Genomic DNA, 27,867 nt, shown 5'->3' on the forward strand with positions numbered 1-27,867 from the left:
CAGTGTCAGCCGGAACTGCACTCCTTGTTTAAATTATCCAAACTAACACGATTTTACTGCATCTTCTTCTTGCCTGCGCCGAGTCTGTCGCAAAGATATAATGAATATTCGGTCATCCAAATACTAGGCATTCTATTCGCAAACCGAATAATTAGAGAACTTATTATTTGATTTGCATTCGGTCATTCGAGTATTTGCACACCCCTACTTTATAGTCTACCTAGGAACTCACTGCCACTCTGCACCTGTGACAGAAAGAGAAGTCACAGAGGTTTCATTTATATCTGCAATGCTTAAAAACAAATTAGTCAACATATTGGCCATTTCACATTTTATTAAACAAAACTTTCAAGATTAACATATAACACATCTTCAAATATTCCTGTACACATTTAACGTGCACACAGGCCAAAGCAGTATATTGTAATGGCTCCACACCAAAAATGCCTCTCGGTTTGAAAAGACTGTAGAGCCATCTGTTTGCACCCATTGCATAATGAGAAAGAATACATATTTTAAAATTAAGAAAACTGTCGCTCTTTTACGACATGCAGTACAGGCAAGGAAAGGCCACCTGGCAGTCTGTTCACAAGGTTGTGGCATGGTGCCTGATGTGTTCTTCAATGAATGAAGCAATGAAAAAGTAGCTGTGGTCATAACCCTGCGAAAAAAAAAAAAAAAAAAAGGCCCATAAGCACAATACGTTTACCAGTAGAATGAAAATTGCATCTAGAAAAAAGGACCATTATAAGAAGGCATTTCAATACATTTGCGGAAATCTAGGCACAGTTCTTTTAAATCAAGCCACAGTACTATTAGTACAATAGACTAGCCACAAATATTGAATATTTGAAATGTTTTTGGTAATGGAAGAAGGAAATAAAATGAACTGCCAATTAGCAATACTGCAATTACCAATTAATATCATTTAAAGGTAATTCATTTTCATCATAATAAACTGCTGCTAGTAATCTGCATGGACGAATGCTGTATTTCTACCAAAGGTCAGTACAGTACATGTAACTACATGCACATTTTGTTGAGTTGTGAGATAATTGTGCATAAAACCTAGGAAAAACATGCACAAGTGATACACACCCATCAAAGAGCAAAGAACAGTATGTTTATACCAGGCATAAATAAATGAATTTGAATTTTGAAAGTGAAAAACTTGGTCAAAAGTCCTGAAGCCAAAGGATTTTCATCTCGGCCACAAACTGAAGCTGCCACAGTGCCATTAAAGACTAAAAGGTCGTGAAATCCTGTGAGACAGTTTCTGCCTGTGATATAAATCATTTCCTCGCACTTTGCCATTTGGCCTTTATTGATGGTGTGGCGGCTCCATTTTGCGGCTGAGCCGAAAATCCTTTGGCTTCAGGACTCTTGATCAAGACTGTACATCTATGTCGCATACAAAACAAGGGCAGCCATTTATTTCCAAAATGAGTTATCTTCCCAATTGCACACAGCAATCACAAAGATAGTACAGATACAATTGTTAGGTATCGCAAATTAGCCTGAAAAGTTGCCTTGACAATTTGTTTCCTTTTCAGGACAAAACATGATTCAAATTGCAAACAGCAGGTCTAAGTATAATGGCAAGGTCATTTTTGTACCGAGATCAGTGGTACTACCAGGATGGACCTAAACATGACTAATGCTATGCATTATGCTTCAAATTTGACCCAAATCATTGACTGTTGGGTAGTAGTAGCACGACATCAACATGCGAGGAGTTGGTAAATATATATACCTATCAGGATTTTTTTAACAGGAGCATGAGTAGCACTAGCTGCTCACTATTGATGATTTCCATTGGTCGCTCTGGAGCAGGTTTTCGTGCTCCGGGATGACGATTTCAAATTACAGTGCTCGAGCAAGATAGGTTGCGTGCATTCTGCTGGTCATTTGGAGTAACTCGGGGTGCTCTAGCTCGATCTGCAGACCAGATCTGCTGACGATTTTGGATCTTGCCTGAAGTTCTAATTGGTGATTTTGTCGCTTCCAGAGGTTGCGGGACTTTCTGGGCTATTTAGCGGTTTCACAGATACCTGGCAGAGGACACTGGGCACTGCCGTTTATTGCGCATGTACATCGAAGTGTCTATCGAGAAACGTCTACAGCGTTAAAATTGTGTGAAAGCAAGCTGCGGAGTGCCGCACTACTGCCTATTTATTAATTTCAACATATTTTGGCGCTAGGATGCGACTTCAACTTCCGAAATCAGCTCAGCATTAGTTCCGCCGTGCACTCTGCATGTTCCGCTGGTTGACCAAGGTCGATTTGCTGTATAGGGGTTTAGGTCACTATACTGCGATTTGAGCGCCCAGCTCTCATCCACCAGTGGAAATCACTACGTAAGTGAATATATAAAGGGGAAAGATGATGTTCTGTACTCGGGTGGTGCTCACTATTTCTTCAAGCCCAATAGCAGATGCTTGACCATACGACTACAGAGCCAATGTGTGTAGACACCTGATTTTTGGGTCTGTGCTTTATTCTTTGCAATGATGCGCAAGACATTACTGTACACAGATCGCCACGCCACATTCGCCAACAACTGCTTAATAATTTATAATCGAATTTTTTTCGTCATACATTTCAGTTTTGCTTTCAACAGCCGAGTGATGGCAGTGACGTCAGTCAAGTCTAGGTCAAGCGAGGGATGAAAATACAGCAATATAATCATTGCTGTGTCGTTTTAATTCACTACAATGATAAAGCCAGCCTGCCTCAAAAACAGGAACCACAACAAGAGTCAGTGATGTTTTCATGCCACAGGAGGCCTACACTTGATTGTGACATCACAGCCATATCTCGGCTGCTAACTGAAAGTGGTGAGAAAAGAAAATTTAATTAATAATCACTTAGCCATCCTAGGTGCAAACCATATGGTGATCCATATTGAAGAATATCTTGCGCATCATTAACAAGAAAAATGCCACTGAAATTCGGTGTCTATACTTCTTTAAGGCAACATGCATGTGTCATTGTGTTCTAGTGTGCAGATAGCCACATAAGGATCCGTGCAGGGGGTATGCAGAGTATGCAGAATACCCTGCATAATCTTCGGTGCAAACCTGCGCAGCATATGGTGCCAAACAACCGGCTTCCCATCTGTCAACATAGCGACTTATAAAACCAAGCATGCAAAAAAAAAAAAAAAAAAAAAAAAAAAAAAAAAAAAAAAAAAAGAGAGAGAATGTTTCATGGTATGTGGTGCATTAAATCTGCCATGGTGGCTCTGTGGTTAGGAAGCTTGACTACTGAGCCAGAGCATTTGCGCTCGACCCTGGCCACAGCAGCCACATTTCAATGGAGGCTAAGTGCGAAATACCCCCATGTGCTGTATGATGTCAGTAGGCGTTAAAGAACCTCAGATGGTCTACAACATTGATCCAGACCTTTTTACTACAGCATTCTTTATAACATGATTTGCTTCAGCGCATTATAACCTCGACATTAATACCACACTACATGTTCCGGCACCTATGTGTGCCTTATTAGGCAGTACTAACTCAAGAATGAAGTGACAAATGCATTTAAAAAACTCATATTCACTAATTATCCAATCATCAATATTAGGGGTGAGTAAATACTCAAAATTTTGATAAGAATATTATGAATTGAGTCCTATTTGATGAGAACTCATGAAATTGTTAAACAACTGCTTCTCAGAAACATCACCTGCGAGTAACTTTTCTTTTACCAACAAAATGTGGCACACAGGTGCAACACTCGAGCCCTATTGTGTGAGCTAGGAAGGCACTATTTATCTCAGACGACAGCTACAGCAAACTCTCATTAATTCAGCCTTTGAGGGACCAGGACAAATGTTCGATTAACCGAAAGTTTGAATTATAGGCCTGAAAAAGCTGCCGAAGACCATTTGCATCACAGTAATTTTATCTGATGAACACCTATACGATGCCTGTCTGCATTTGAGATTAAACCAAACTTAGAGTTTTAAACTTTAAGTTTGGTTTAACTGTTTTCTCCCAAACTTAACTGTTTGGGAGAAGCGAATCTGAAACTATGCGACTATCATGGAAATGAGCAGATAAATGAAGGGGAAATGAGGGTGCTCGTTATAATCATAATCATCATCATCAGCCTGATTATACCCACTGCAGGGCGAAGGCCTCTCCCATATTTCTCCACTTAACCCGGTTCTGTGCTAGCTGCATCCACTTGACCCCTGCGAACTTCTTAATCTCATCCGCCCACCTAACTTTCTGCCGCCACCTGCTACGCTTTCCTTCCCTTGGAATCCAGTTTGTTACCCTCAGCGACCATCGGTTATCCTCTCTTCGCACTACATGTCCTGCCCATGTCCATTTCTTTTTAATTCCACTAGAATGTCGGTAACTTGAGTTATTTCTCTGACCCACTCTGCACACTTTCTATCTCTTAATGTTACCCCTACCATTTTTCATTCCATAGCCCTCTAGGTTGTCCTCAACTTACGTAGAACTCTCTTGGTTAGCCTCCACGTTTCAGCCCCATAGGTGAGTACAGGTAAGATGCAACTGTTATATACTTTCCTCTTTAACGATACCGGTAAGCTGCTAGTCATAATCTGTGAGTGCTTGCCAAATGCGCTCCATCCCAATCTTATTCTTCTTGTTATTTCCTTTTCATGGTCCGGATTTGCGGTTACTACCTGTCCTAAGTAGACATACTCGCCTACAACTTCCAGTACTTCGCTACCTAATGTAAACTGCTGTACCTTTCCGAGGCTGTTGAACATTACCTTAGTCTTCTGCATATTGATTTTCAAGCCTACCTTTTTACTTTTCCTGTCTAGGTCATCAATCATTATTTGCAGTTCATCCTCCGAGTTGCTTAGCAAGGCAATGTCATCAGCAAATCGCAGATTACTGAGGTATTCTCCATCTACCCTTATCCCTAACTGCTCCCATTCCAAGTCTCTGAATATTTCCTCTAAGCAAGCTGTGAATAGTACTGGGGAGATTGGGTCTCCTTGCCTAACACCTTTCTTTATGGGAATTTTGTTACTTTCTTTATGCAGAACTATGGTTGCTGTGCAGCCATTATATATATCCTCCAGCACTTTCACGTACTGCTCGTCTACCCCGTGATTTCGCAATGCCTGCATCACCGCCGAGGTTTCAACTGAGTTAAATGATTTTTCGTAATCAATGAATGCTATGTATAAGGGCTGGTTATATTCCGAGCATTTTTCTATCACCTGATTGATGGTATGGATATGATCGATAGTAGAGTACCATTTCCGAAACCCTGCTTGATCCTTTGCTTGATTGCAGTCTAAGGTTGTTCTGATTCTATTAGCGATTACCTTAGTAAATACCTTATACGTAACAGACAGTAAGCTAATTGGTCTAATTTTCAAGGTCCGTAGAGTCCCCTTTCTTATGAATGAGGATAATGTTTGCATTCTTCCATGGTTCCGGTACCGTCGATGACACCAGGCACTGCGTATACAGGGTGGCCAGCTTTTCTAACACGAGATCCCCCCTGTCCTTCAGCAAATCTGTAGTCATCTGATCCTCTCCAGCTGATTTCCCCCTTTTCATAGTTTCTAATGCTTTCTTGACATCTTCCTTCGTAACTGGTGAAACGTCTGACTGTTTTTCCCTACCGCCAATCTCCTTACGGTCCTACTACTTTGGCTACTGTAGAGATCTGTATAGAACTCCTCGGCTACTTTGACTATTTTGTCCATATTCGTGATGACGTTTCCCTCCTTGTCCCTTATCGCATACGTCTGGTTTTTGCCTATGCCCAATTTCTTCTTTACCGCTTTAAGGCTTCCCCCGTTCTTTACAGCATGCTCAATTTTCTCCATGTTATACTTCCTTATATCGGCCACCTTGTGCTTATTGATTAGCTTTGATATCTCGGCCAATTCAATCTGGTCTGTTGGATTAGAAGCTTTCATACTCTGGCGTTTTGTAATCAAATCTTTCGTCTCCTTAGACAGCTTACCGGTATCCTCTCCAGCTATCCCACCGCCTCTTCTACCGCACATTCAGTAATGAAATCTCTGAAATTATTGTTCATTGCTTCTAGGGTAATGTCGCCATACTCGTTTAGAGCTGAATATCTATTCTGTAGCGAGATCCTGAACTCTTCTGCCCTCCCCCTCACCGCTAATTCGTTGATGGGTTTCTTTCTTACTAATTTGTTGCGTTCCTTCTTCAGATTTAGGCTAATTCGGGACCTCACCATCCTGTGGTCACTGCATCGCACTTTCCCGATTACCTCTACATCTTGCATAATGGCGGGGGTTGAACACATTATGAAGTCAATTTCATTTTTAGTCTCCCCGTTAGGACTTTTTCATGTCCATTTCCGGTTCTTCCGTTTGCTGAAGAAGGTATTCATGATCCCTAAGTTATTGCGCTCTGCAAACTCAACTAGTAACTCCCCCCTGCTATTCCTACAACCAATGCCATAGTCACCTACTGCCTGGTCTCCTGCCTGCTTTTTCCCCACCTTGGCATTGAAGTTGCCCATTAGTACAGTGTACTGCGTCTTTACTTTTCGCATTGCCGATTCTACATCTTCGTAGAAGCTTTCAACTGCCTGGTCATCATAACTACATGTAGGTGCATAGGGCTGTACAACCTTCAGTTTATACCGCTTATTAAGCCTAATTACGATGCCTGCCACCCTCTCATTAATACTATAGAATTCATCTATATTACCCGCTATATACTTATTGACAAGGAAACCTACTCCTAGTTGTCGCCTCTCTGGTAAACCTCGATAACACAGTACATGCCCATCCTTCAGTACAGTATATGCCTTATTCGGCCTCCTAACCTCACTAAGCCCTATGATATCCCATTTCATACCCTCTAGTTCCTCTAACAGCACTGCTAAACGAGCTTCACTAGCTAGGGTTCTAGCATTAAACGCTGCCAGGGTCAGTTTCCAATGGCGGCCTGTCCAGCGGAGCCAGGTATTCTTAGCACCCCCTGCTGCGTCACAAGTCTGACCGCCGCCGTGGTCAGTTGTTCCGCAGCCGCTGGTGACTGAGGGCCGGGATTTTGTGGAGCTTATCATGAGAGGCCAATTACTGCACCAGGGTGGCCAAATCCTGTTCTGGTGAGGGAGTGCGTTGCCGGAGGTGTTCACCGGCATCAGGTCGCACCCCAAACCTGTTTATGCAATTCCATCGACACGCGGACTTTTTTTTTTTTTAAATCCGGTGGAGAATTGCGCGGCACCGGGATTTGAGCCCCGGTCCTCTTGCATGCGAGGCGGATGTTCTACCGCTGCGCCACCGCTGCAACTTGCACCACTGGAGTAAATATATGGGAGGCATTTTATCGCCTGTAATTTTGAGCATATAAAACAGGAAATCGTATGAACCAGGAAGGTATCAACAAGGTTCTACTGTATATACCACCCATCATGTTAATTTTTCAAAGCGAAAAGAGTACACATACGGGCAAAACAAATTTTTTGTACAAAGCCATGCAGAGAGGTGTGACATCTCTGATAGCAGCAAGTTACATGGCACCCAGCCCCAAATGAAACTGCACTATATCCAAGGCATGTGTAAGCACACACTAAAAATTGTACAACACCTTTTTGCTGAAAGAATGCACGCGAAAAATGTTTACACAGACTACTGCAATCTCCATGCATTTTCTTTACCTCTTGCATTCGTAGCGTGACACCCGCACCATTCTTCTGTGCAGCCTCCAGAAAACGCTCTGGAAGGAGTTGCTGATCCGTTAGAAAATTATCCTCCTTGCCCTATTGAAAGAAAAAGAGAAAGGTACATTTAAATATTCTAGTATATGTCATGATTTACAGGCCAGTTAGTACACCAGAGCAGTAGAAGCTGTCATCAACTTAGCATTTGCATGTTCAGTATGCAAACTGCAAACATACTCTTGTGAAGATAAATTTCACTCTTGGATCTCCTCAGTTGCTCATGCTCTCAAATGGGCTGATAGCCTACAGATAGAGCGAGAGTGCTACAGCACTACAGTATGTAGCAGTAACAGACACGAGATTCAACAGCACGAAAGTATTGAAACATATTTTTCAGTATTATCACCGGGCACTTGCAGCCCTCAATTGCTAAAAAAGAAAACAAATCTTTTCTACCGAAACTTCAAACTATCATGAAGAAGGTGGTATGCCTTTAACTAAACTTGGAGATGCTTGCTAGTATGTACAAATTAGGATGGGCAGTGAACACATAAAAGAAGAGATATCTTGCCGTAACTGTGAATGCATGTATTTGCAACAGCTAGGTTAATAGGTTTGACATGTTTATCAAACTATTTATTGTATGTGTATATGTTGATTATAATAATCAGTAAGAGCACATTCACAGAAAAATAAAAAAAGCAAATGCTGTTTATCTTCTTTATTTCAGAATTCACATAGCATTTGCAACTAAAATTAAACTAGAATTGCACAGCAGTGTATACCCTACTGAAAAATCCAGTATAAATTTGTACAGGATCCAGTATGTGTTTTTTTGTACAGAAAGGAACTGCATGATACTTGGTGGAGCTGTCATATCGCTACTGAATACAGTAAACTCTTGTTTAATTCGGCCTTAAGGGACTAGAAAAAAATGTCTAAATTAAAAGAAAGCTCAAATTATCAAATGGGCCTCAAAAAACTGCCAAAAGTCATTTGCTTTAAGAGTAACTTTATCTGATGAACACTCATATGATGGATATCTGCATTTGAGATGAAACCGAAGCGGGAATGATGTTTTTCCCCAGTTTCACCAAAGTGCTGCACTTTGTGTGCATTGTAGGGAAGGCCCTGTTCACAAAATGGCCCCGTCACATTTTGAGGATGTTCCACTGCACAGCACAGCCCACGTGGTCAAGAATTGCAGAGAAGCATGCAGTGCGGGGCAAACTGCATTGTATTCAGTAATTTTCTATTATTTAGAAATTTTGAATATCAATTTTTCGAATACGAATATGGATCGAATAAGAAACACATTCGATTCAAAAGTCCAAATATTTGTGCACCCATAGTACAGGCACAAGTGTCTAAAATTGTGTGGCAAACATGTTTCAATGCACGAAGTGCCTTTTGGTTGGTGCAGAAAGTCTACTGCGTTAACGCTCCAGCTATAGGCATCAAAGTAAAGCTGTGCACGGGCTCGAGCCGGCCTGAAAGCCCATACCTGGCCTGGTCCTTGGGCCAGGCTCGGGCCCAGGCCGGGCCCAGTCCAGGCCCAGTCCAGGCCCAGTCCAGGGTATATTTGTATTGGGCGGACTGGGCTGGGCTCACCAATCCCGAGTACATGTAGGTGGTGCGTTCCTTGTTGGACGCGGGACATAACACCTAGCCAAAATATCTGTGGTGCTTAATTTGCCTACTGTTTCTCATGAATGGCGACACCTTGAATGGCACACATGAAAGGCACATGGTGAGCGAGATGCTCAAAGTTTGAGTTGGCACAGTATTAGAGAAGCAAAGAAGGAGTGCACCCAAAGTTTGCTCTTCTTGATAAGACAGTATTAGCCATTCCAGCAATCACTTCGAGCAGCGAAACAAACTTCAGTATCGCCAGATTCATAACACAGGAGCAAAGCACAAGGATCAAGCCTTCTTCTATGGATAACTTGTTTATGCAGAATAACTTAGAATCATAGCTATGTATGCAAAAATCTGTCATCTTAACAGTGAGAGCTCAGCATTCAATGGTCTTAAATAAATTCATCATTCAGAAATGATTTCTTTCTGTGTCATTGCTTCAATTGCAATTTGGCATGTCGGGCTGAGCCAGTCCTCTTGTACCACAGGCTCCGTCCGGCCAGTCACGGACTCTGGAATTCAGCCGTGCGCACCTCTACAAAGAATAACCATTATGCTCATGCTAAATGTGCACACAAAAAGAAACCAAGACCTTAATGCTAACAGTTCATTAATGCCATTACCTCTTGAGCTGATAAACACAGTGATAATTGCTATAATTCATATTAAAGATAATGACGAAATTCTGAAAAAATTTTCACCTTAGAACATTCTCTATTCATAAATTCAAAATGTCAGTACTGCTCAAGTGTAACACCATATTTATCCCCAGATAATGGTGCTCTATTTGTATCCAGTTGCAAAACCAGTGACAAGCTGAAAAGTTTGCATACCAGTTAAAAAGTGTACAGAATATATGTGCTGTTCTACGCAAGAAATGGGGACAAGAGCAGTTCATGAGTGAGTAAGTCAGAGAAGTCCATCAAAATGTGAATGGCATAAATGTGAATGCCATCATAATCGTCACCTGATGCAACGCATTGTTGGCATTAAACCAATGCGCATGGAACTTCATTCCTTACACTAGTCTGATGCAAGTGATGCCAACAAAATATTTTAAACACGTTATACTTCAGTGAAACGCAACTAGTCAGCAGGCAGAAAATCAGGACCACCCCCAAGATTAAGATTTGTAGGGGTGCTTGCTCAGAATTTTACAGTACATGAGAGTCCACTCAGTGCGTTTTTGGTGCATGCATTGCAACCAATATATATGGTGTGTGCTCCTTTTCCTAAGAATAAATCTGTTATGAACAGCACTAGTCTATTTTCTTCTAAGCTTGCACCTCCTTTGATATACTAGGTTCCTCTCCTAGAAAAGATGTGCACTACCAACTTCCCAGAAAGAGTTTCTATAATTTGCACATAAGTTTCGAGACCGTAAAACTTGTTCTTGACAGGTTTTGTCCACAACTGCCCTTACAGCATAAAAATCCATTACTGTTATTATCAGATAAATAAGACCTTTCTTTGCACTTTTCTGATGATTGTGGCAATGGGCAAGGTTTATCTGCATTATGGTAAAACCTCCTGTGATGACAGTATGAGCATATTTAGGCAAGAATCTAGAATTTTAAATTACAGTATGCCTGTAACACCTGGAAGATGGTGCTAATTACTAACAGTGTGCACTGGTTGTAGTAAGCAGCAGCTTGGAATTTACTTCACACTGATGTAGCTTGACTCGCAGTTACAATATGAGTAATACAAATTATCGTAAAAGTGAGAGAAGGAAGATAAGCACAAGAAAATGTAGTTGTTTCTTTAACATGCTGTTTTTAACAAAACCTAACTTATGAGTCCCATCAACATGCTTCTGATTTATAGACATTTTATTAGGTCAAAAGAACACAAAAGCACACTCATATACCAAGAATGCAGTGGATCTAGTACAGAAAGTCCAAGGGCTAGCTGCAGCATAGAGTTTCTATGCTATACACAATATTTCGGAATTTATGCAAGGCAAAGATAGTGGCACTCATCTGCTAGATAGAAACGTAATTGATTGCCAGGTAACAGAGTCACACAAGCAGGCTTGTCATCACCCTGCATTTAAAATGGTCTGGCAACCTGAAGTTGAAGCTTGTACTACCATTCTCCAAGGCAATCGGTGCAAACCAATAAGATTGTGGCGAGTAAGAAAGAGCCAATTGCCATGGACAGTGAAACATCCAACCATATCGTAACCCTGCCCTCCCTTGTCGCCCCTTCAAAGCTGCCCTCAAACCATTTTGGAAGAGCGCTTCATTTTCATACTTCATTCTAACATGTATATCATTTTTAAAAGAAGGCGAGTGTTACACTGAAATAAATACAGTAACCCACATCACTAACGGGTGAGTGCCCCTACCTACAACTTGGCTGTGTTGGGAACAGTTGTGCTCTGCAACTCGGTACTATAGGGACGGACAGCTGAACGGGTGGCGCCGCCTCTCGGCGCATCGCTCATTGCTGGCATGCGCCAGCGCATTGGAGCACACTGTCGTTGGTTTATGTGGAAATTGGAAATCCTATTGTTTCGTTGATGTTGCGCATGAATATATCCTCAGGAAAGAAGAAAGTTGGGCTAGTTGTGTGAATATGTTAGGTGAAACGAAGTCTGGCCAAACAAGGCTGGCGAAACATGGTGCATTGTTGGCTGCACCAACTATGCGAACTCATCGGGGGCTTTTAAGGCAATTCATTTCTACGGGTTTCCACAGAGGCATGAGTGGCAGGCGACCTAAGCATGGTTCTTTAAAAGACAGAGGCACGCATCTACGTATTTGGTTACTGTGTGGTTGTGGAAAGTGCCGAATTTTTTAAAATTCCAGTTGCAACCGGATGCTTTGTGCCTTCTGTTCCCCAGGAGTGACGACACGAGAGTATCGGAGCCGAAGCCGCATTCCTTTATCTGTAGTCACTTTATTGACAATTGGAAATCGAAGGAACCCAACAGCGTAAGTTTCAACACTAGCATTTCCCCACCTGTGTACAAGAAAATCCCAGCATGGAAAAGGAAAAGGCAGCCACCATTGTCGTTCGAGCCACGTTTACGCTCTTCAGTAATGGGCAGAGACAATGTTGTTTGTGCAGCTGCTTTCGCTGTTACAGTTGTAGAGAATTTACTTTTTTTTCTCTTTAACAGAAACAAAAGATAGGAGGCATGAACAATTCTTATTACCATGATCTTCTTGCCTTTTTTCCTTTCTTCGTTTGTCAACCAATGAAACTGTGCTGAAAGCTCTGCATTGATACTCTTAGAATTTGTTCAAATTTGTTTGCGCCCCCATGTCAGTCTCGCATAATAAAATCACTCATTTCAGAGCTCATTCAATACCGCATAGTCACAAAATCTGCTATCGGCTCCATATAAAAGGCGAAAAAAAAAAAAAAAAAGAAAAAAAAAACCATTTTGTTGAAAACGAGCATGAACGCAGTGTTTTTTTTTTTTAATTTCGAGGACACGCAAATTGCCATTTGGAGTTTTAATAGATCCCCACATATTTCTTCTCGAGTAGAAAACATTTATCTGTTTTTTATTTCGCTTTCACGTTGCACTTGACACGAGTTTACATATTTTCTCAGCAGCGCCCAGCTTCTGGCCCGCCTAGATACAGTGTTTCTCATTGGCATTTTAGTGAATGCGAGATTTCCTGATTATGGCATAAGACAAGACCGTTTTACCTCTCAGAAATTGCTTGTATGGCCAATGCTGTATTACTCATTTCGCTTATATTATGATTAAGTTTTATAGTCTCAAGGCCGGATTCAGTGAGCTATTGTAGCGTAATTGTGCAGGAAGTCCTGGAAGTATGTTTATTTGCTTTTCCTACCATAAAAATAATCTTACTTTTGCCTTGCTTGTTTATTTTTCTTTTCCAGGTGGTCATCTGCTATTATTTTATTCTGAATCATTTGAACCTATTACCAAAAAAGACAGGTGCAGCATATTTTTCATTTTACATAAATGCTGACCATTACAACTACTACTACTACGGCGTTATGGCTACACGGCTCAGCAGTATTTGATCTTCAGGCTGGCTTTGACAAGAACAAGAATAAGATGAACGGCAGTGCAGGCATATTTCCTGTCTCCGAAGTCGTCTTCACAAGCACCTAACGAAGGTGTTCCTAGCGCATGGTGAAATCGCGCATGCAGCATTTTCGAGTATATAACAGAAATACCATGCGCTGGGCGGTTTCAAAAAAAAAAAAAAAATCATGCACGCCCTGCCGAGGATGGCCCTTTCCTTTTTCAAGATTTCCCGGTTAAAAAAACTTCTTTCGATTACTTAAAGTAGCTCAAAGCTCTCAAAGCCACACTGCAGAATGATGGGTAGGGACATGCTTGAGTACGTCTCGCAGAACGGAAACGACTGCGCCGCTCAGCTGCCTCGGCACTCCGCTGGCGAGCGTTTTGCCGCGCGTGGCGCTGTTCCGCAGAGGCGATGGCGGTGCCATACAACGGGCACCAGGTCCTTATAGCCAGCCGTTGAACTTTTTGACAGCGGTGGTACAAAGATCCCTAGGAAGCCAAAACTCACCATGTTCGCAGTTGCTTCAGAAAGCAAGCCACTTAATAAAATGTTTCCTCAATAAACCACCAGTGGAAAGGCACTGGGTGCTCTGTAATGATATCCTACCTGGTCAATGAGGAACCACAGAGGTGGTCCTTTGTACTTCTGCACAAGGCAAGTGGCATCATATTCCTCCCAGGCTTTGTGGTCCTCGCCCAGGTAGTTTGAAAATGCCTTCTTGCCCCAAGGGCAGTCAATAGGGTTGCAGATAGGTGCAAATGCAGACACACTCTTGTACATCCCAGGATTCTTTAGTGCACAGATAAGAGCACCATGACCACCCATGCTGCAAAAGCCAATCAACAAAATCAATTTAGTGTTACTTGAACATTACTCAGGTTGCTTGTACTATCAGCTCTTCTCACTGAATGTGCTTACAAGGTGAGTCTTAGCACATCACACATATCTAGGTGAGCACATTACAAAAATCCATGTGGCATTTTTATTTATTAAGCTCCAGTTTCTTACCGGGGCTTTTTTTTTTTCCACAGAAAATATTTGTCATTAAGAACAAAACTACTGACACCCTTCCTTAACTGGATAAGTGGTGTAAAATGCAGATATTAAATAGAATAAATATCTGAGACCCAGTTCTTATATCCCTGAATATACATAACAAAATTATTTCCCATTCATGCATACCAAGGAGAGAAAAAAGGAGCAAGTGTTAACCAGCAGTTAGATAAGCAGCCACAACCTGTTCAACTCTGATCTTGTATCTTGTCAGATATAAGCGAAGTACTGATATGGCTGAGTGCTAAAATTTTAAAACTGGCTGCAAATAATATCTGAATGATGTGGCCCTATACTTTCAGGAGAACATGTGAGGCTCTTGTTTTTATATGACAGGATTCTTAGACAAGTAAACTTGATTTTGCTACTGCACAAGGGCCTGTCTGCCATAAAGGTAGAGTCAAAACTCGATTTAACAAAATTGAACTTTTTTTTTTTTTAAATCAAGGTGGAAAAGTGTTCATTTTTTATCTTTTTTGTGAACAACGCCCTAAAATTCACTAATTGCGAGCCAGCGGTAGCATCGTGAAGAACCTTTGTCCTACTTTTTTCACCAGAGTGGCGTGCAAAATGATTAAAATTTTCGCCAGAATTCACCAAAAGGCGAGAGAAGTGGTGGATGCCCTTCATCTTGTACCGGTAGTTTGCTGGAACACAAGAAGGGATGAAAGATGTACTGGACAAACTTCAAACTTAAGAGGAATCCGTGTGGCCGTTGCTTACACAGAGCACACAAGCAAAGATCACCGACTTCTTTGCTGGAAGATAAATTTGTAGTCCCCTGGGGCTATTGTTGAGGCAACAATTTTCACTCTTTCTTTTCACATGCGCTAGTGGTGTCGGTTGTTCCAGCAGGCCGTAATTTCATTTTCGGCAAAATTACGCTTTGCTAATATGAAAACGTGGTAGCTTTCTCGATGCAGGTACACCATATAATCGAATGTATCAAATTAGGTGACTGAGAAATGCCTCACTCAATTTTACGAATTCTGTAATATTTTGGTGGCTCCTCTAAACTTCATTAAATCGAGTTTTAACTGTACTTGCTTTCACTATTCACTCCCTGCTCCTTTTTCTATGCCTAGCTAAATCAATGTACTTCATTACATTTCTTCACTTCTACAAAACAGCTAACAATGTTACATTCCAACTTCTTGAATACAAGCTTGACCAACGTGGCCTTCCACATACCTGACCATTTAGCTGCTTATCTGGTGTCATGCCAACCATTTGTTGACATGGATGATCTATCCAGCCCAGCTCTCTCTCTCCGATATAGAATCCTGCTATCTTTTAAAAAGTGCTGAATGGCTACTTATATTCCAATTTAGATTACTGGCGCAACCACATACATAAGCATCGGCTGAGAAGTTGTGCAGTTCAATTCTTCACTCGCACAAGAGAAATGAAGGGATTGCTTTCATAATATTTAAAGAGCGGTATTAACTGACTGAACCTACTAACTCCATTACTAATCATAATGAGCTAAATGAGCTGTCCCCTCTATAGCTGGTCCACCAATAGCAGCAAAGGAGGCTAAGCACAATGTACAACTAAGGCAGCTGATAGTTCCTCCAGACTCAAGTGCAGCTACCATCATCCATGAACCACCCTATAATGCAGCAGGCTTTTCCTGCAATGCATGTCATGCTTACAATTACTCTCGAAGACGAGACTGACTGCCAAATTTACTTTTAATCTTTAACACATGTCTTTAAGAATTTTACATTGGGCATTTTAATTGTCCTGGTGTATGAGCACAATGATAATCTCACACCAGTAAAAGTACCAGGCAAAAGAAGTGTAGTCCCAGACAAAAGAATGCAACATTTTAGTGAACAATGTGACTGTAAAAACTGTTACACTATCTCCTCGTCAATACATATACATATTCATGCATTTTTCATGCACGCATAAATATCAACACCGTATTTACAATTATTGGGGGTGTTCATAAGCACCAGAGGTGGCTAGGAGAATTATGTGAAATGCGGTATGCTATGACGTGGCAGTAACTTATAGTGCCATTTAAGAACTGCCTTGCTCAAACAACCAAATTAATGAGCAAATGCAGCACGCATGGCTGCGTGTTGGGCTATGCAAGGAGCTCGTGAGATTCAAACAACAACACCCAGGTGACCAAATGCCTAGACACTGCCAGATACATGTCCGCTGTTACAAGACACATTTACCACAACATCTTAAGAAGATATCCGCTTCAAAACAAACTGGCACAATTTTTCATACTTAAAAACATTTGCCAGACATTAACGAATGACCACCATCATAGATGCATAGTATAATGAGAAAATTTTTGATAGTTTATTTACATCTGTTACCGAGGGCTGTGCACTCACGTTCAGTACCCAGAGAGGAAACTCCTCCAAGCATATACAGTGCAACTCCACTATAGTAAACTCATATATAGTAAAACTTATTGGCGTTCCCATTTTTCCTTCCACAAAAGACAGCACATTTTTTATTTTTTATTTTTTTTTTCATTTATACTACAGAAATATTTAGTAAACGACGGTTGTAAAGAATGTCTGGCCATGGCGGCGCACGTCCCACAGAATGATGATGTCGCTGCACATGTGTAGTCCAGAATAGCGAGAGTGAACCTTCGGAGGCAAATAAAACCAAATAAAGACTAAAACGCACCTTTAGAGATAGCTTAACAACTAGACTCGCGAGCTGCAAGGAGAAGCCAACTCTTCAAAAAGCACTGGAGCCACGAGATGCACAATGCGCACGAAAAAAGGAAACAGGTTACGAACATAGAAAAAAGGCAACGAGGGCTGCTGAGAAAGTAAAGACAGTAAATATACAATGAAGATAAGGGAGAAGAAAAAAACAGGAAGGGGGCAAATTCGCAGCATTGGACAACAGTTAACCTTAGCGCGCTTTTTAAAATATTGCCACCTAAATGAAACTGAGGGCACAAAAGACGATGCCATGCTCACATAAAGCTTTGGCCTTTCATGTGGAATCAAACTCGTTTATTCTTGTAGCCACATTGCATTCATGCAAACGCAGCGTTTCCATAAGACATAAATGACATTGAGGACACAATAGCATAAATTGTGATAACTGAAAACAAATCTCATTACATAAGAGACAATAAAAGGGGATGGCAGGTATCTCTGAGAGTTCTTTCATAAACCAATGCTATTACTTTTAGTAGAAGCAAATTACCAGACAGTATCCTCAGAGCCTTGCCATCCCCAACTGACATAGTAAAGACACTGGCAGGGTAAAGATTTTGCTGGCTCAAGTGACTTTACTATAGAGGGGCTATACTGTAATGAGTATTAAAAGATGGTGTGGCCTCATAGTTACACTGAGAAATCAAAAAACTACTATGAAAACTTTTGCTTGCGTGGGGCAAGTGGGGCAACAAAGCCACCACATCTTACATCACAGATCGGTAGTGTAGTACCAGTATTGTATGACCAGCACCATGGAAGAAGAGCTGTTGCTGTTTTGCCATGCTACACATCAACATGATGGCAGCATCACCATCCAACATAAATTTTAATGCGCTGAAGACTATGTAAAGAGCAAAATTAGAAAGAAGCAAATCCTTAAAAAAAGAAACGAAACCACACATTAAACATCAGTTATACTCATTTCACAATTAGCGTGCAATACTATGAAAGCTAGGCAAGTGGTGCACCTGTATAAGCATATCACTCCATCTTAAATTAGAGAATCCCTCTTAACCAATTTCCATATTGCTCGTATTATCCAAAGTGTTCGAGGGAGTAATCAATACTAGGCTCGAAAAGTTCTTTCACAAATACAGCATTATAACCAGCTTTCAGTATGCATTTGTGAAGCGAAGGTGCGCTGAACAAGCATTGTTAACCATAAAAGAAAAAATAATTGATAACATTGAATGTCTGAAATATACCCTTGGTTTATTCCTGGATTTTCGAAAAGCATTTGATTGTGTACAACATGATATTTTATTAAGTAAATTGGCTGATTATGGAGTCAGTGGTGTGCCACTAGATTTATTAAGAAGTTATCTGTGGAACAGGCTACAGTTTGTACGAGTTAATAACTGCTGCTCTACTAACATGGTTATACGGCAAGGTGTTCCTCAAGGATCAATTTTGGGACCATTGTTATTTATAGTGTATATTAATGATATCACAAATATTCCTAACTCACCTGGATTTGATCATGTACGCGGATGATACCAATATCTTTTTTACCGACTGTGCCTTGTCTAGATTAGAAATTACGGTCAATGAATATTTAAACAATTTAGAGATTTGGTTGACGGCAAATAAACTCGGTTTGAATCTTAATAAGACTACCTACATGATATTTAGGCCAATCAACACCACTCTTCAATGTAGTATAGTAATTAAATATAACAGCAACGTTATAAAGCAAGTTACGAATCAAGTTTCTAGGCGTTTGGTTCAATGAAAACCTTTCATTGAATACGCACATTTTAAATTTAGTAAAATACTTGAGTAGAATTGTAGGATGTCTTTACAGAATTTCGAATTTGGTACCCATTTGGTTAAAAATTTCAATTTATTATGCTCTTTTTTATTCCAAACTAACATACTGTATTTTCATATGGGGAACCACAACTTCTACAAATATTAATAAGTTGCTTGTTCTCCAAAAAAAAGCTCTGCGAGCTATTGAAGGTTATTACGGTATACTGCGTGACTTGCCTACAGAACCCTTATTTAAAAAATATGCCATATAAGCCGCTAATCAGATTTACTACTTTCGTCTTCTGCAGTACATTCACCATAATAGGCTGTATACTACTCTACCTGATAGATCTACAGTAACGTATGACCTGCGAACACGAAAAAAACTTGTACCTATTACTCGAACCAACTATGGAAAACAGAAATTAACTTTTCAGGTGCCATCCCTAATCAACAACACACCAAATGTGGAATTTTCATTGGCACCTAGGGTATTTAAAAAGAACGTAAAACAATGTTTAAATGAATATCCCCTATAATTTCAATGGTTGTAGTAACTGTATTTTTCTCATATGTAATCTTTTTTGTGTAAATATTTTTTGCTTTTAGTGTAAATATTTATGTTATTGACAGCGTGATCTGTTGATTTTTATATCCAATGAATACTGCATGTATTCATATCTTTTACATATCCTATGTAAGTGCTGCATAATGTTTTTTCTTTATATATATATACACTAGATGTGTGTGCTGTTGTCTGTTATCTGTTTTGGGAGCCAAGGCCCAGTCAGGCTTGCCGCCTTTTGCCTTGGCTTCCCCTTTCTTGTAAAAGAAAGAAATAAACTTTAACTCCAACCCCAATTTCTCGATGAGAACCAGAAAGTTTGGTAAAAGGTAGGCATATGAGAACATTATAAATTCCAACACAAATCAATATGTTTGTTATTTGACTCATATTCAATTAAAAACAACTAAAATTTGGAATTTTCTGATTATTTGACGATTACCGAATAAGCCGAAACTTTTGGAATTCAGAGAAGTTTCTCAGCACTGCGTGCTTCACTGCAGCGCTTGACTGCGTAGACTGTACAGTGAAGCACCCTCAAAACATGATGGAGCTGTTTTGTGAAGAGGGACCACTGTTACGACATCACTGAGAAAAAGGGTAGCAGAGGCCTTCTGACAGTGTGCACAAAACAAAGCACTTGACTACACTGGAAAAAAATATCGATCTCACTTCGGTTTCATCTGAAATGCAGGCAACCATTGTGCAGGTGTTTGATCATCACACAATATTATTGTAATGCAAACGGTTTTCAGCACTTTTTCCAGGCCCATTATATAATTCGAGCTTTCTGGTTGTTTGAAGGCCAAATTAATTAGAGTTTACTATATGCAGCGATATGACAGCTCCACCCGATTTCATGCAGCTCCATCCTGTGCAATACTCCAGTATATGGAATCCTGTATAAAATTTTTAAGTAGCGTATAAATGTCTGTGCAGTAAGAGTTCAATTTTGTTTGCAAATCCATGTTCATCTGAAATAAATAAGGTGAACAATGTCTGCTATTTCTTAATTTTTTTTTTTTTTTCTGACTTGTCAGATGCTCCATACTCAGACATTTGTTTCCCTATATTCCCATTCAATTCGTACATTCAAAACTTCAATATTCGCACACTGGAATGGAATTTGGAAAGGAATTGGAATTTCAATGGAATGCAGGACGTTGCCAGTTACAGTACATGAGCTTTGTCACAAAAAACAAACAAACAAAAAAAACATCTCGTGTGTACTTTGGATGTATAACTACTTCTCGGGTGCGTATGTAGCCAGCATGAGGAGACATGCCAGCATGTAGCTTTGGCAGCACTGCACCTTAAGTATGAAATGCTGCACCTCACGTGAGGTGTGCCAATAGTACCAATTTCACTGCAGAAAGTTGCTTTACCTAGCTTAAAGCGCTTTTTCTGTGCCATATGAAAAGTGGAATTCATTATAAGGTAGGGGTGTGCGAATATTGTAATTTTCAAATACGAATCAAATATGAATATGGAAAAAACATTCTTTCGAATATCTGATCAGTGAAGAAAAAATGAAAAATAAAAAATAGCAAACACTACTCGTCTCATTTATTTCAGAATTCACAAGATATATGCATATAAAAATAAAACGAACTGCACAGAACTGTATACCCTAGTAGCCCTACTGGAAAATCCAGTATAAATTTTATAAAGGATTTCATATGGCAGTTTTTGTACAGGAAGGATCTGCATGAAACCTGTGGAGCTGTCACAGCGCTACTGAATATTGTAAAGTCTCATTAATTCATCCATGTCCCACTACAATTACAATACAACTGCATCCATTCCTTCTAATGCCACACAGCACACAGACGTTTTTGCATTTTGCCTCCAAAGAAATGCAGCTGCCTTGGCCGGGATTTGACCCCGTTACTTTGTGCCCAGCAAGCAAACATTATAGCCACTGAGCTGCCATGGTGTGTCGAGACAAAAGGAAAGGCCTTGGAGATAGTAAATTACCTAACCCATTGAATTTGCAGGTTTTTTTTTTTTGGCACTGAAGCAACGCTATGGCCTATACGGGACGCTATAATGAAATACTCTGGTCTAATTTGAATCATCTGAGATTCTCTATCGAGCACTGAAATCACAGTGCCCAAGCATTCTCTCATGCCACCTCTGCAGAAATACAACTGCTGTAACAGGGGTCGAACCCAAATTTACGCTCAGAATTTGAATACCACACCCAATGAGCCACTAAGGCACATGTTTTGCAGCACTTTTAAAGTGACATTAAAGTGAATTCGGATTGTAACCCACAAAATGAGTTGTGGAATGCGCTTTTACGCAATTCAGTAGTGCTCTATGGCTCTCATAACACATCCTTAGAAACACATTCGACACTTGCATAAATTAACCTTGTGACATAACAACATGGTCAGCACCGTTGCTATCATAGTGAATTCGGATTGTAACCCACAAAATGAGTTGTGGAATGCGCTTTTACGCAATTCAGTAGTGCTCTATGGCTCTCATAACACATCCTTAGAAACACATTCGACACTTGCATAAATTAACCTTGTGACATAACAACATGGTCAGCACCGTTGCTATCATGCTAGCTTATCCAGCAGCCAACAATGTTACTTGAGCAAGCTTAACCATGCCAATTTGAAGATGTGCCTCGATCACAATAGACAGCACTCATTCCTTGATGTCATGGGAGATGCTGCCAGTAATGATGAAAGTAGAGGAAGCATAAGCAGCCTTATTAAAAGCAGTCTTCTTCCAAAAAAAAGAAAGCTTTAAATGCATACATGCAACATGTGGAAACGCATATGAGACACACAAGAAGACCCCTAACTACCTTTCATAGAAACAAATGGACTCCATATAATATTTCCTTTAGTGACTTTTTAAAGTATGCAACAGGAACACAGTTTCACATTGACATTTCTTAGAAGCCCTGCACAATGCTTTAAGAAGCTAGCTAAGTTTCACTCAGCCAGCGGATCATTGACGAGGTGTTTACATGACCAATGGACAGAAGAAACTTGCAAAGCATGTTGAAAACACAAGAAACAATACAACTATATTCCTCTAGCAAAAAGGAAACAAAGACGGTGTTGAGCAAAATGGCAACTTGTAAGGATAGCATACCTGTGTCCAAATATGCCTTGCCTGGTGGTGTCCACAGGAAAGTTCTTGACTATGGCTGGCAGCTAAATTTTGACAATGTGGCAGATATAAAAGAGACAAAGTAGACGGGGCAGTTAGCAATAAATCTATGACGATGTTGACTTCCAAGGTTGCTATGCTTACTTCTACTGTTTAGACTGAAATATGCATTTTGAGGATAAACTTTCACATTAAGCCATTGATGAATCCTTGAAAGAAGAGTTTTCAGAACAAGTGGTATTCACTAATCTATTGATGCTGTTGGCTAGCTCGCATTTAAGCATCACCGGCATATTGTAAAAAAAGAAACCTTAATTCACAAAAATGTTTCCTATTGTGCCATAGTAAGTACCATGCTTCGAATTTATTGAACTAAGTCAAGAGTAAGAGGGATTACAGAAATAACAGCAGCCCTTTCAGAAAGAAAATGGCAGACAAAATTAAAAGAGCAGCACCTCTTTCGTAACATAGGAGTACATCTTGTAGTTCTCCTTCCATTTTCCTTGAGTAGCATCCACATAAAAGCCAGCACCAGTACCAAGATCATAACTGTCATCTTCTCCCTCGATGTTGCATCCACCTGGGACAATTACTCACTGAATTATTAGGACACTCGACTGCAAACGCATCAAACTTCAAACAGTAGTGCACTGCAGACACTTAAATAAATAAAGCTCTTTTTTTCTTTAGAGCACAATGGCAGCAAGAAAAATCTAATGACCTCGCACAAATGTACCTAACACATTAATCAGTAAAGAAGGCCAATTTTACACTGCTGTCTAATGGTATTATTGACAGTAATGACTACCAATAAATGTTGCAGTCTATTAAAACACACTGCTGATAAAGAGTACAATAAGCAATCTTAGCCTTTAATGAGGACACTGCCATATAAACATAGAATGGTTTGAGAATCACATACATCCCTCAGAAGCCCCATACTAATACTTTATCCATTTGCATGGTAAATTATGATTTTCCCATTTAGTTTACTACATAAGAATGTACCTGCAGTGCACTCGACTTGAATGCTGTGCATGTGCATTTGAGTCAATGCTATTACGAGTGCTAGGGTAGCAACCATCGTGCAAATTGGTCCTTAACCAGCTTCACCTTTGCATTTCAACATATTACAAACATTCACTTGCAGCAGCTTGATGTTCGCCACGAAAAAAAATGCAGTAAAAGAAAATGGCAGCAACTTTTAGCTTATCCACTGATCTAAATTAAAGACATTTGGACATGGCATGAAGTAAATGTATTTAGCACTCTGTCCCCCTCTGCAGGCAATCATTTGAACACCTGTAAAGCCTTTCAGCAAGTTTCCTATCATTAAAGTACAAACGCTTGCATACAAAAGCTGATGTATATTACTGGAGGTAACAACACTGTACAATGAATTTTGGCCACTTACTGAAAACAAGACACAAGAAACGGATCTCGAGTTTTGTAACCAATTATTGGTTTTATGAGATGCAGAATGACACCAAGAAAAACAAACATGTAAAACATGGTAGTCTTACTATGATAAATGAATACTAAATACAGAGTAATCTTTTATTATATATTTTCTTTCTCATCACTTTACACAAAATAACTTGGCATCAAAATACAGGTTTTAAAGAAAAAAAAATAAAAGACCCTCTGTCCGAGATCCTCTGAATGTAAAAAACATGTTTTTGACATCTCTGCCTGCTGACCACATCTGGCCTGCAATGCTCTGCAAACCAGTCCACAGGTGGCTGCAGACACCTGCCATAGTAGCACAGAGTTTCAGCTAGGTGCCTGTCTTCTACCGGTTACCTATTTCATTTTATGCAAGCTAATGCATTTAAGGCCAAGTCTATGCCCAGGTTTGCTAATGCTGTCAACAACCACAGTAGCTATTTTGTTTCTTCCTATGGCTGATGCCAGGTTACCTCAGCCGGTATGAACCAGAGCTAGATGTACACGACAGTATAGAGAGGGTTAAGGACTTGAAGCACAACTAGAAAGCTGTCAAAGGTGCCTGCAAAAACTGACATGCAGCAGAGGGTTAGGCAATGGAGAAAGTGCCAAACGGCCATAAGCAAAGCACCAATCAGTATATGGAAGTGATTTCTGTACTTGCTCACCCTCAATGAACTTTGCTGCTTTGCTGGGCTGAAACCACAGTGGTACATTTTTTATTTCATTAGAGAACACTGATGTGCATGCAATATATGGCTTGTGCAAAGCAAGTAGTTGTAATATGGTAACCAGTATCAGGCCTGTGGTTTTAGTATTCCAGGTTTTTCTTATGTGAAAAATGCTCAGGCTCTTAAGCACGTGGATGCTAACATTTATCCAGCTTGTCTAGCCCACGAAGTTGTCTTTCTAGTGCTCTTAATTGTCCCTAGTAAGTTTTAACCAATGAAACTACAGTCAAGTGACAAGCTATAAGTCAAATGGACAACATATGCACAAAAGGAAATTTTGTATAAAGAAGCAGAATCTGGAAAATCTACACTAGAAGCATTTCGCTTGTTGCTAAGCCCCTTTTTAAAGCAGAAAGTGCCCGCATTGGTAAACATTTTTCAGACCAAAGTAGATCAGATCCAAAGATGGTGTGGTTTGATTAATAGGGTTTTAACATTCCAAAAGCGACTCTGGCTATGAGGAACGCTGTAGTGAAGGACTATGGAAATTTCCACCAATTGGGCTTCTTTAACGTGCACTGACATCGCACAGTACACGAATGCTTTGCTTTCTGCCTCCATCGAAAAGCGGCTGCCCTAGTCAGAATTTGATCCTGCATCCTTGGGTTCAGCAGTTGAGTGCCCTAAATACTATGGCCACCACGGCGGGCAGATCCAAAGAAGGAATTAATTCATTCAATAAACACCCGGAGTCACTGCTGATTGCTAGTTTGTCAAGCTTACAACAGCAATGCAGTGAAACACTAGCACAAACGTGAAGCACACAAAGTTTTCAACTACATCTGTCCTCAGTGAACTTCGATATTTTTGTCCATTACCTTCATGTACTTTCTTTGTAGCCCTCCATGTTATAGCACACCTGCCCTAAGGCACTCTGGGCAAAAGGTTTGAAGGCCTCTATATCAGTCGATTAGTATTCAACAGCTGCTCAGTGCTCAAACAATCAATCTTTGAAAGTGCCGAAGAATTTTACCACATTCTGAAAGGCAGATTGACTTCAAAGTTCAGTGCCAGCAAAATGCCACAAATTTAGTGACAATGCCAAATATTTCAGACTGCTGCCACAATTCTGGTATGCACAGTACAAAAATCCAGTGCCTTCATCTGATTCAAGATGTGTGTATGCAATGATGTAAAAAAAGGAATATGTACAGTATGCGTGGTCATCATATACATGACATATATCTACGCCAAATATACTGGTAAAAAAAAGAGCAACATTGTAAGCAATAAGAACATTGTTTTTACACCTCTGTTATGCTGTGCCTTGAAGTATGCTGAGCGAATTTTCCTCACGTCAGTACATAGTCGCAATAATGATAACCATTCGGCTAGAGTGCAGGCTGGCTGAACTGATCCTAACCCCAGGCTTGAGCTCGGCTGACGGGTCGGATGAATAAATGGTAACATAAGGAAAGCTTCACATAGCTAGTACCTCGATCGCACCGTTAGTGAGTCGAACACGCTGTAAAAACTTACGAGGGCTTGTGTCGGGGCAAACTATAGCCACGGACATCTCACTGGCGCACCTCTGCGCTCCAGCTTTCTGGATAAAATTCTGTTCCGTGCACGTCAGCCCTGCGATTGAAACGAAACACAGCACATGTTGTAATAACTTAATCAGGCGCAGTCTTCATTAGCAGTGACTGCTAAAGCTGCAGAGACAAATATTTACCGGAGAGCCAGTAAAGGAGCGGCACGGCGGTAACTTCGGACTTCGGTGGTAGGTAGATAGCGAACTTCATCGAGCATTTCAGCGTTTCGCTAAAGTGACTGTACACTTTCTGAAATCCGTTAAAACACTTGTTGCTGGACACCAGAGTAAGCGCCTCCATCTCTGAAGTTCAGTCGCACTTCAGCAATCGCTGTAAACGAAATGGAAACAGGGTGAATCAAACCAGCGCCTTACCCAACAAAGCCTGTTCACACAGCTTGCTCCGATAAAAGCCGGAATTCGGATGCTAAGTTATGAGTCTACACCAACACCACGTGGTTTGTGCACATCTTGCAGCATAGAGCAGTGCAATGATTGATAACCTTTGTAGCAGCATAACACACGCCGCCCCCTTCCCACGTCGATATGAAAGCGTTTTAGCAACATTCTCATTACAAAAAGTGCATTTCCATAACCTCGCAACTTTTCTTTCCCTAAAACGCTTGCTCAGTAAATTTTCGATCATTTCAGACAACACATTTATGGCCGCCGTTACAAGCAGTTACCGATTGACAGTACGTCCAGACGTCCAGACAGCCCAGACGCTTGAGGTGAGAGGTTTCCTCTCTTGCCTCTTGCACAGCGTACCTTGCAGCGTATTCTGCTCTTCGCCCGAAGGCCGAGAGGAAGGGATCACCACTTTACGCGCGCGCCACCGCGCGTACCTTGCGTTCAGTCGGCGTAGGTCGGCGCAGAGCTGGCAGAGCGGCACAGCGGCACAGCGCACAGCTTTAGAACCGCAAGCAAAGCCGAAGCGGCAGCAGTAGGCAGCAGCGTCGCCCCCGAGCACAGTGGCCAAAGAGGTGGCTGGCCAAAAGCGCGTCGCGACACCTATGAACTGTATGACTAAGCTGGAACGGTGTGTTGCCTTGAGCGAGGGTGCATGCATAACGCCGTGATCCTGTGGTAGTAGTGTGTTGCAATTTGGCGTTACACAAAATTATCGCTACCGGGGTGTGCTACGATGTCGTCGTGAGCTTTGTATGAAGCGCGCCTCTAGTAGACGGACCATACCGATGCATTTGCTAGATCGGTTTCATCAAGCGTCCTGTGAGCTCGTGAATGTGGAGTTTTCGGTTTCGGAGAGAGCCAGCCGACATTCGCGTTAGGCCTAGTTGGCTGCTATGCAGACTGACAGAAGCAAGGAGTTACTACTTCGCCGAGGGAGCCGCCGGACGCGAATCGTAATGGAAAAAGGTGAGTGCCTTTGTTTAGTTTTACCGCTGTCTCGACAGTGTGTTTTGGCGGGGCTAGTCTTCACACCGAGCGATCGATATTGTTTGGGTCGTCCGCCGGAGCGCAAGGGTACTGACCCTGCCGAGGGAGTTTTTTGACGCTGGCTTTGCGTTTGCACCTTTATAAAAAAACTCCACGTGCTTATTAAATTCATTGGGCAGTCCGGAACAATCCGAAATACTGGTTGTGAGCAACACCGAGCAAGATCGGTGGTGAT

At 41.0% G+C, this 27,867-nt stretch overlaps 2 protein-coding genes across 5 annotated transcripts in view; one reads left to right on the forward strand and one right to left on the reverse strand.

Moving 5' to 3' along the window:
- Positions 1-314: 314 nt before the first annotated feature.
- LOC146203737 (S-formylglutathione hydrolase) lies at positions 315-27,130 on the reverse strand. 4 transcript variants are annotated; one of them, XM_084588915.1, is made up of 8 exons: positions 27,003-27,130; positions 26,376-26,565; positions 26,180-26,278; positions 22,979-23,103; positions 22,506-22,567; positions 13,917-14,136; positions 7,651-7,752; positions 315-661 (listed from the first exon to the last, which is right to left on the reverse strand). In XM_084588915.1, the coding sequence occupies exons 2-8, from the start codon at positions 26,533-26,535 to the stop codon at positions 587-589; spliced, it is 843 nt and encodes a 280-aa protein (XP_084445041.1). In that variant the 5' UTR covers positions 26,536-26,565; positions 27,003-27,130; the 3' UTR covers positions 315-586. The 4 variants fall into 4 exon arrangements, with proteins under 4 accessions (XP_084445041.1, XP_084445043.1, XP_084445039.1 ...); XM_084588917.1 differs by having other exon boundaries at positions 27,080-27,102; XM_084588913.1 differs by having other exon boundaries at positions 26,921-27,058.
- The window catches only part of Hr39 (Nuclear hormone receptor FTZ-F1 beta), an 87,137-nt gene continuing 86,397 nt past the window's right edge, over positions 27,128-27,867 (forward strand). The window contains exon 1 of the mRNA XM_084588911.1: positions 27,128-27,611. The gene's annotated coding sequence lies outside the window, so the exon portion shown is untranslated. The remainder of the gene's footprint in view (positions 27,612-27,867) is intronic.

This window comes from Amblyomma maculatum, chromosome 1 (genome assembly GCF_055883805.1).
Source record: "Amblyomma maculatum isolate TAMU_Amacu chromosome 1, ASM5588380v1, whole genome shotgun sequence".
In the NCBI taxonomy this organism is placed as follows: domain Eukaryota; kingdom Metazoa; phylum Arthropoda; class Arachnida; order Ixodida; family Ixodidae; genus Amblyomma; species Amblyomma maculatum.

Bases quoted from the DNA above. Each gene is read 5' to 3' on its own strand.
- LOC146203737 (XM_084588915.1), bottom strand. From the start codon at position 26,535: ATGGAGGCGCTTACTCTGGTGTCCAGCAACAAGTGTTTTAACGGATTT. The intron at 22,568-22,978 runs GTGCTGCTCTTT...GTCAAAATTTAG, and splicing joins ACTCCTATGTTACGAAAGAG to CTGCCAGCCATAGTCAAGAA. The intron at 662-7,650 runs GTAAAGAAAATG...TTTTTTTCGCAG, and splicing joins TCACGCTACGAATGCAAGAG to GGTTATGACCACAGCTACTT.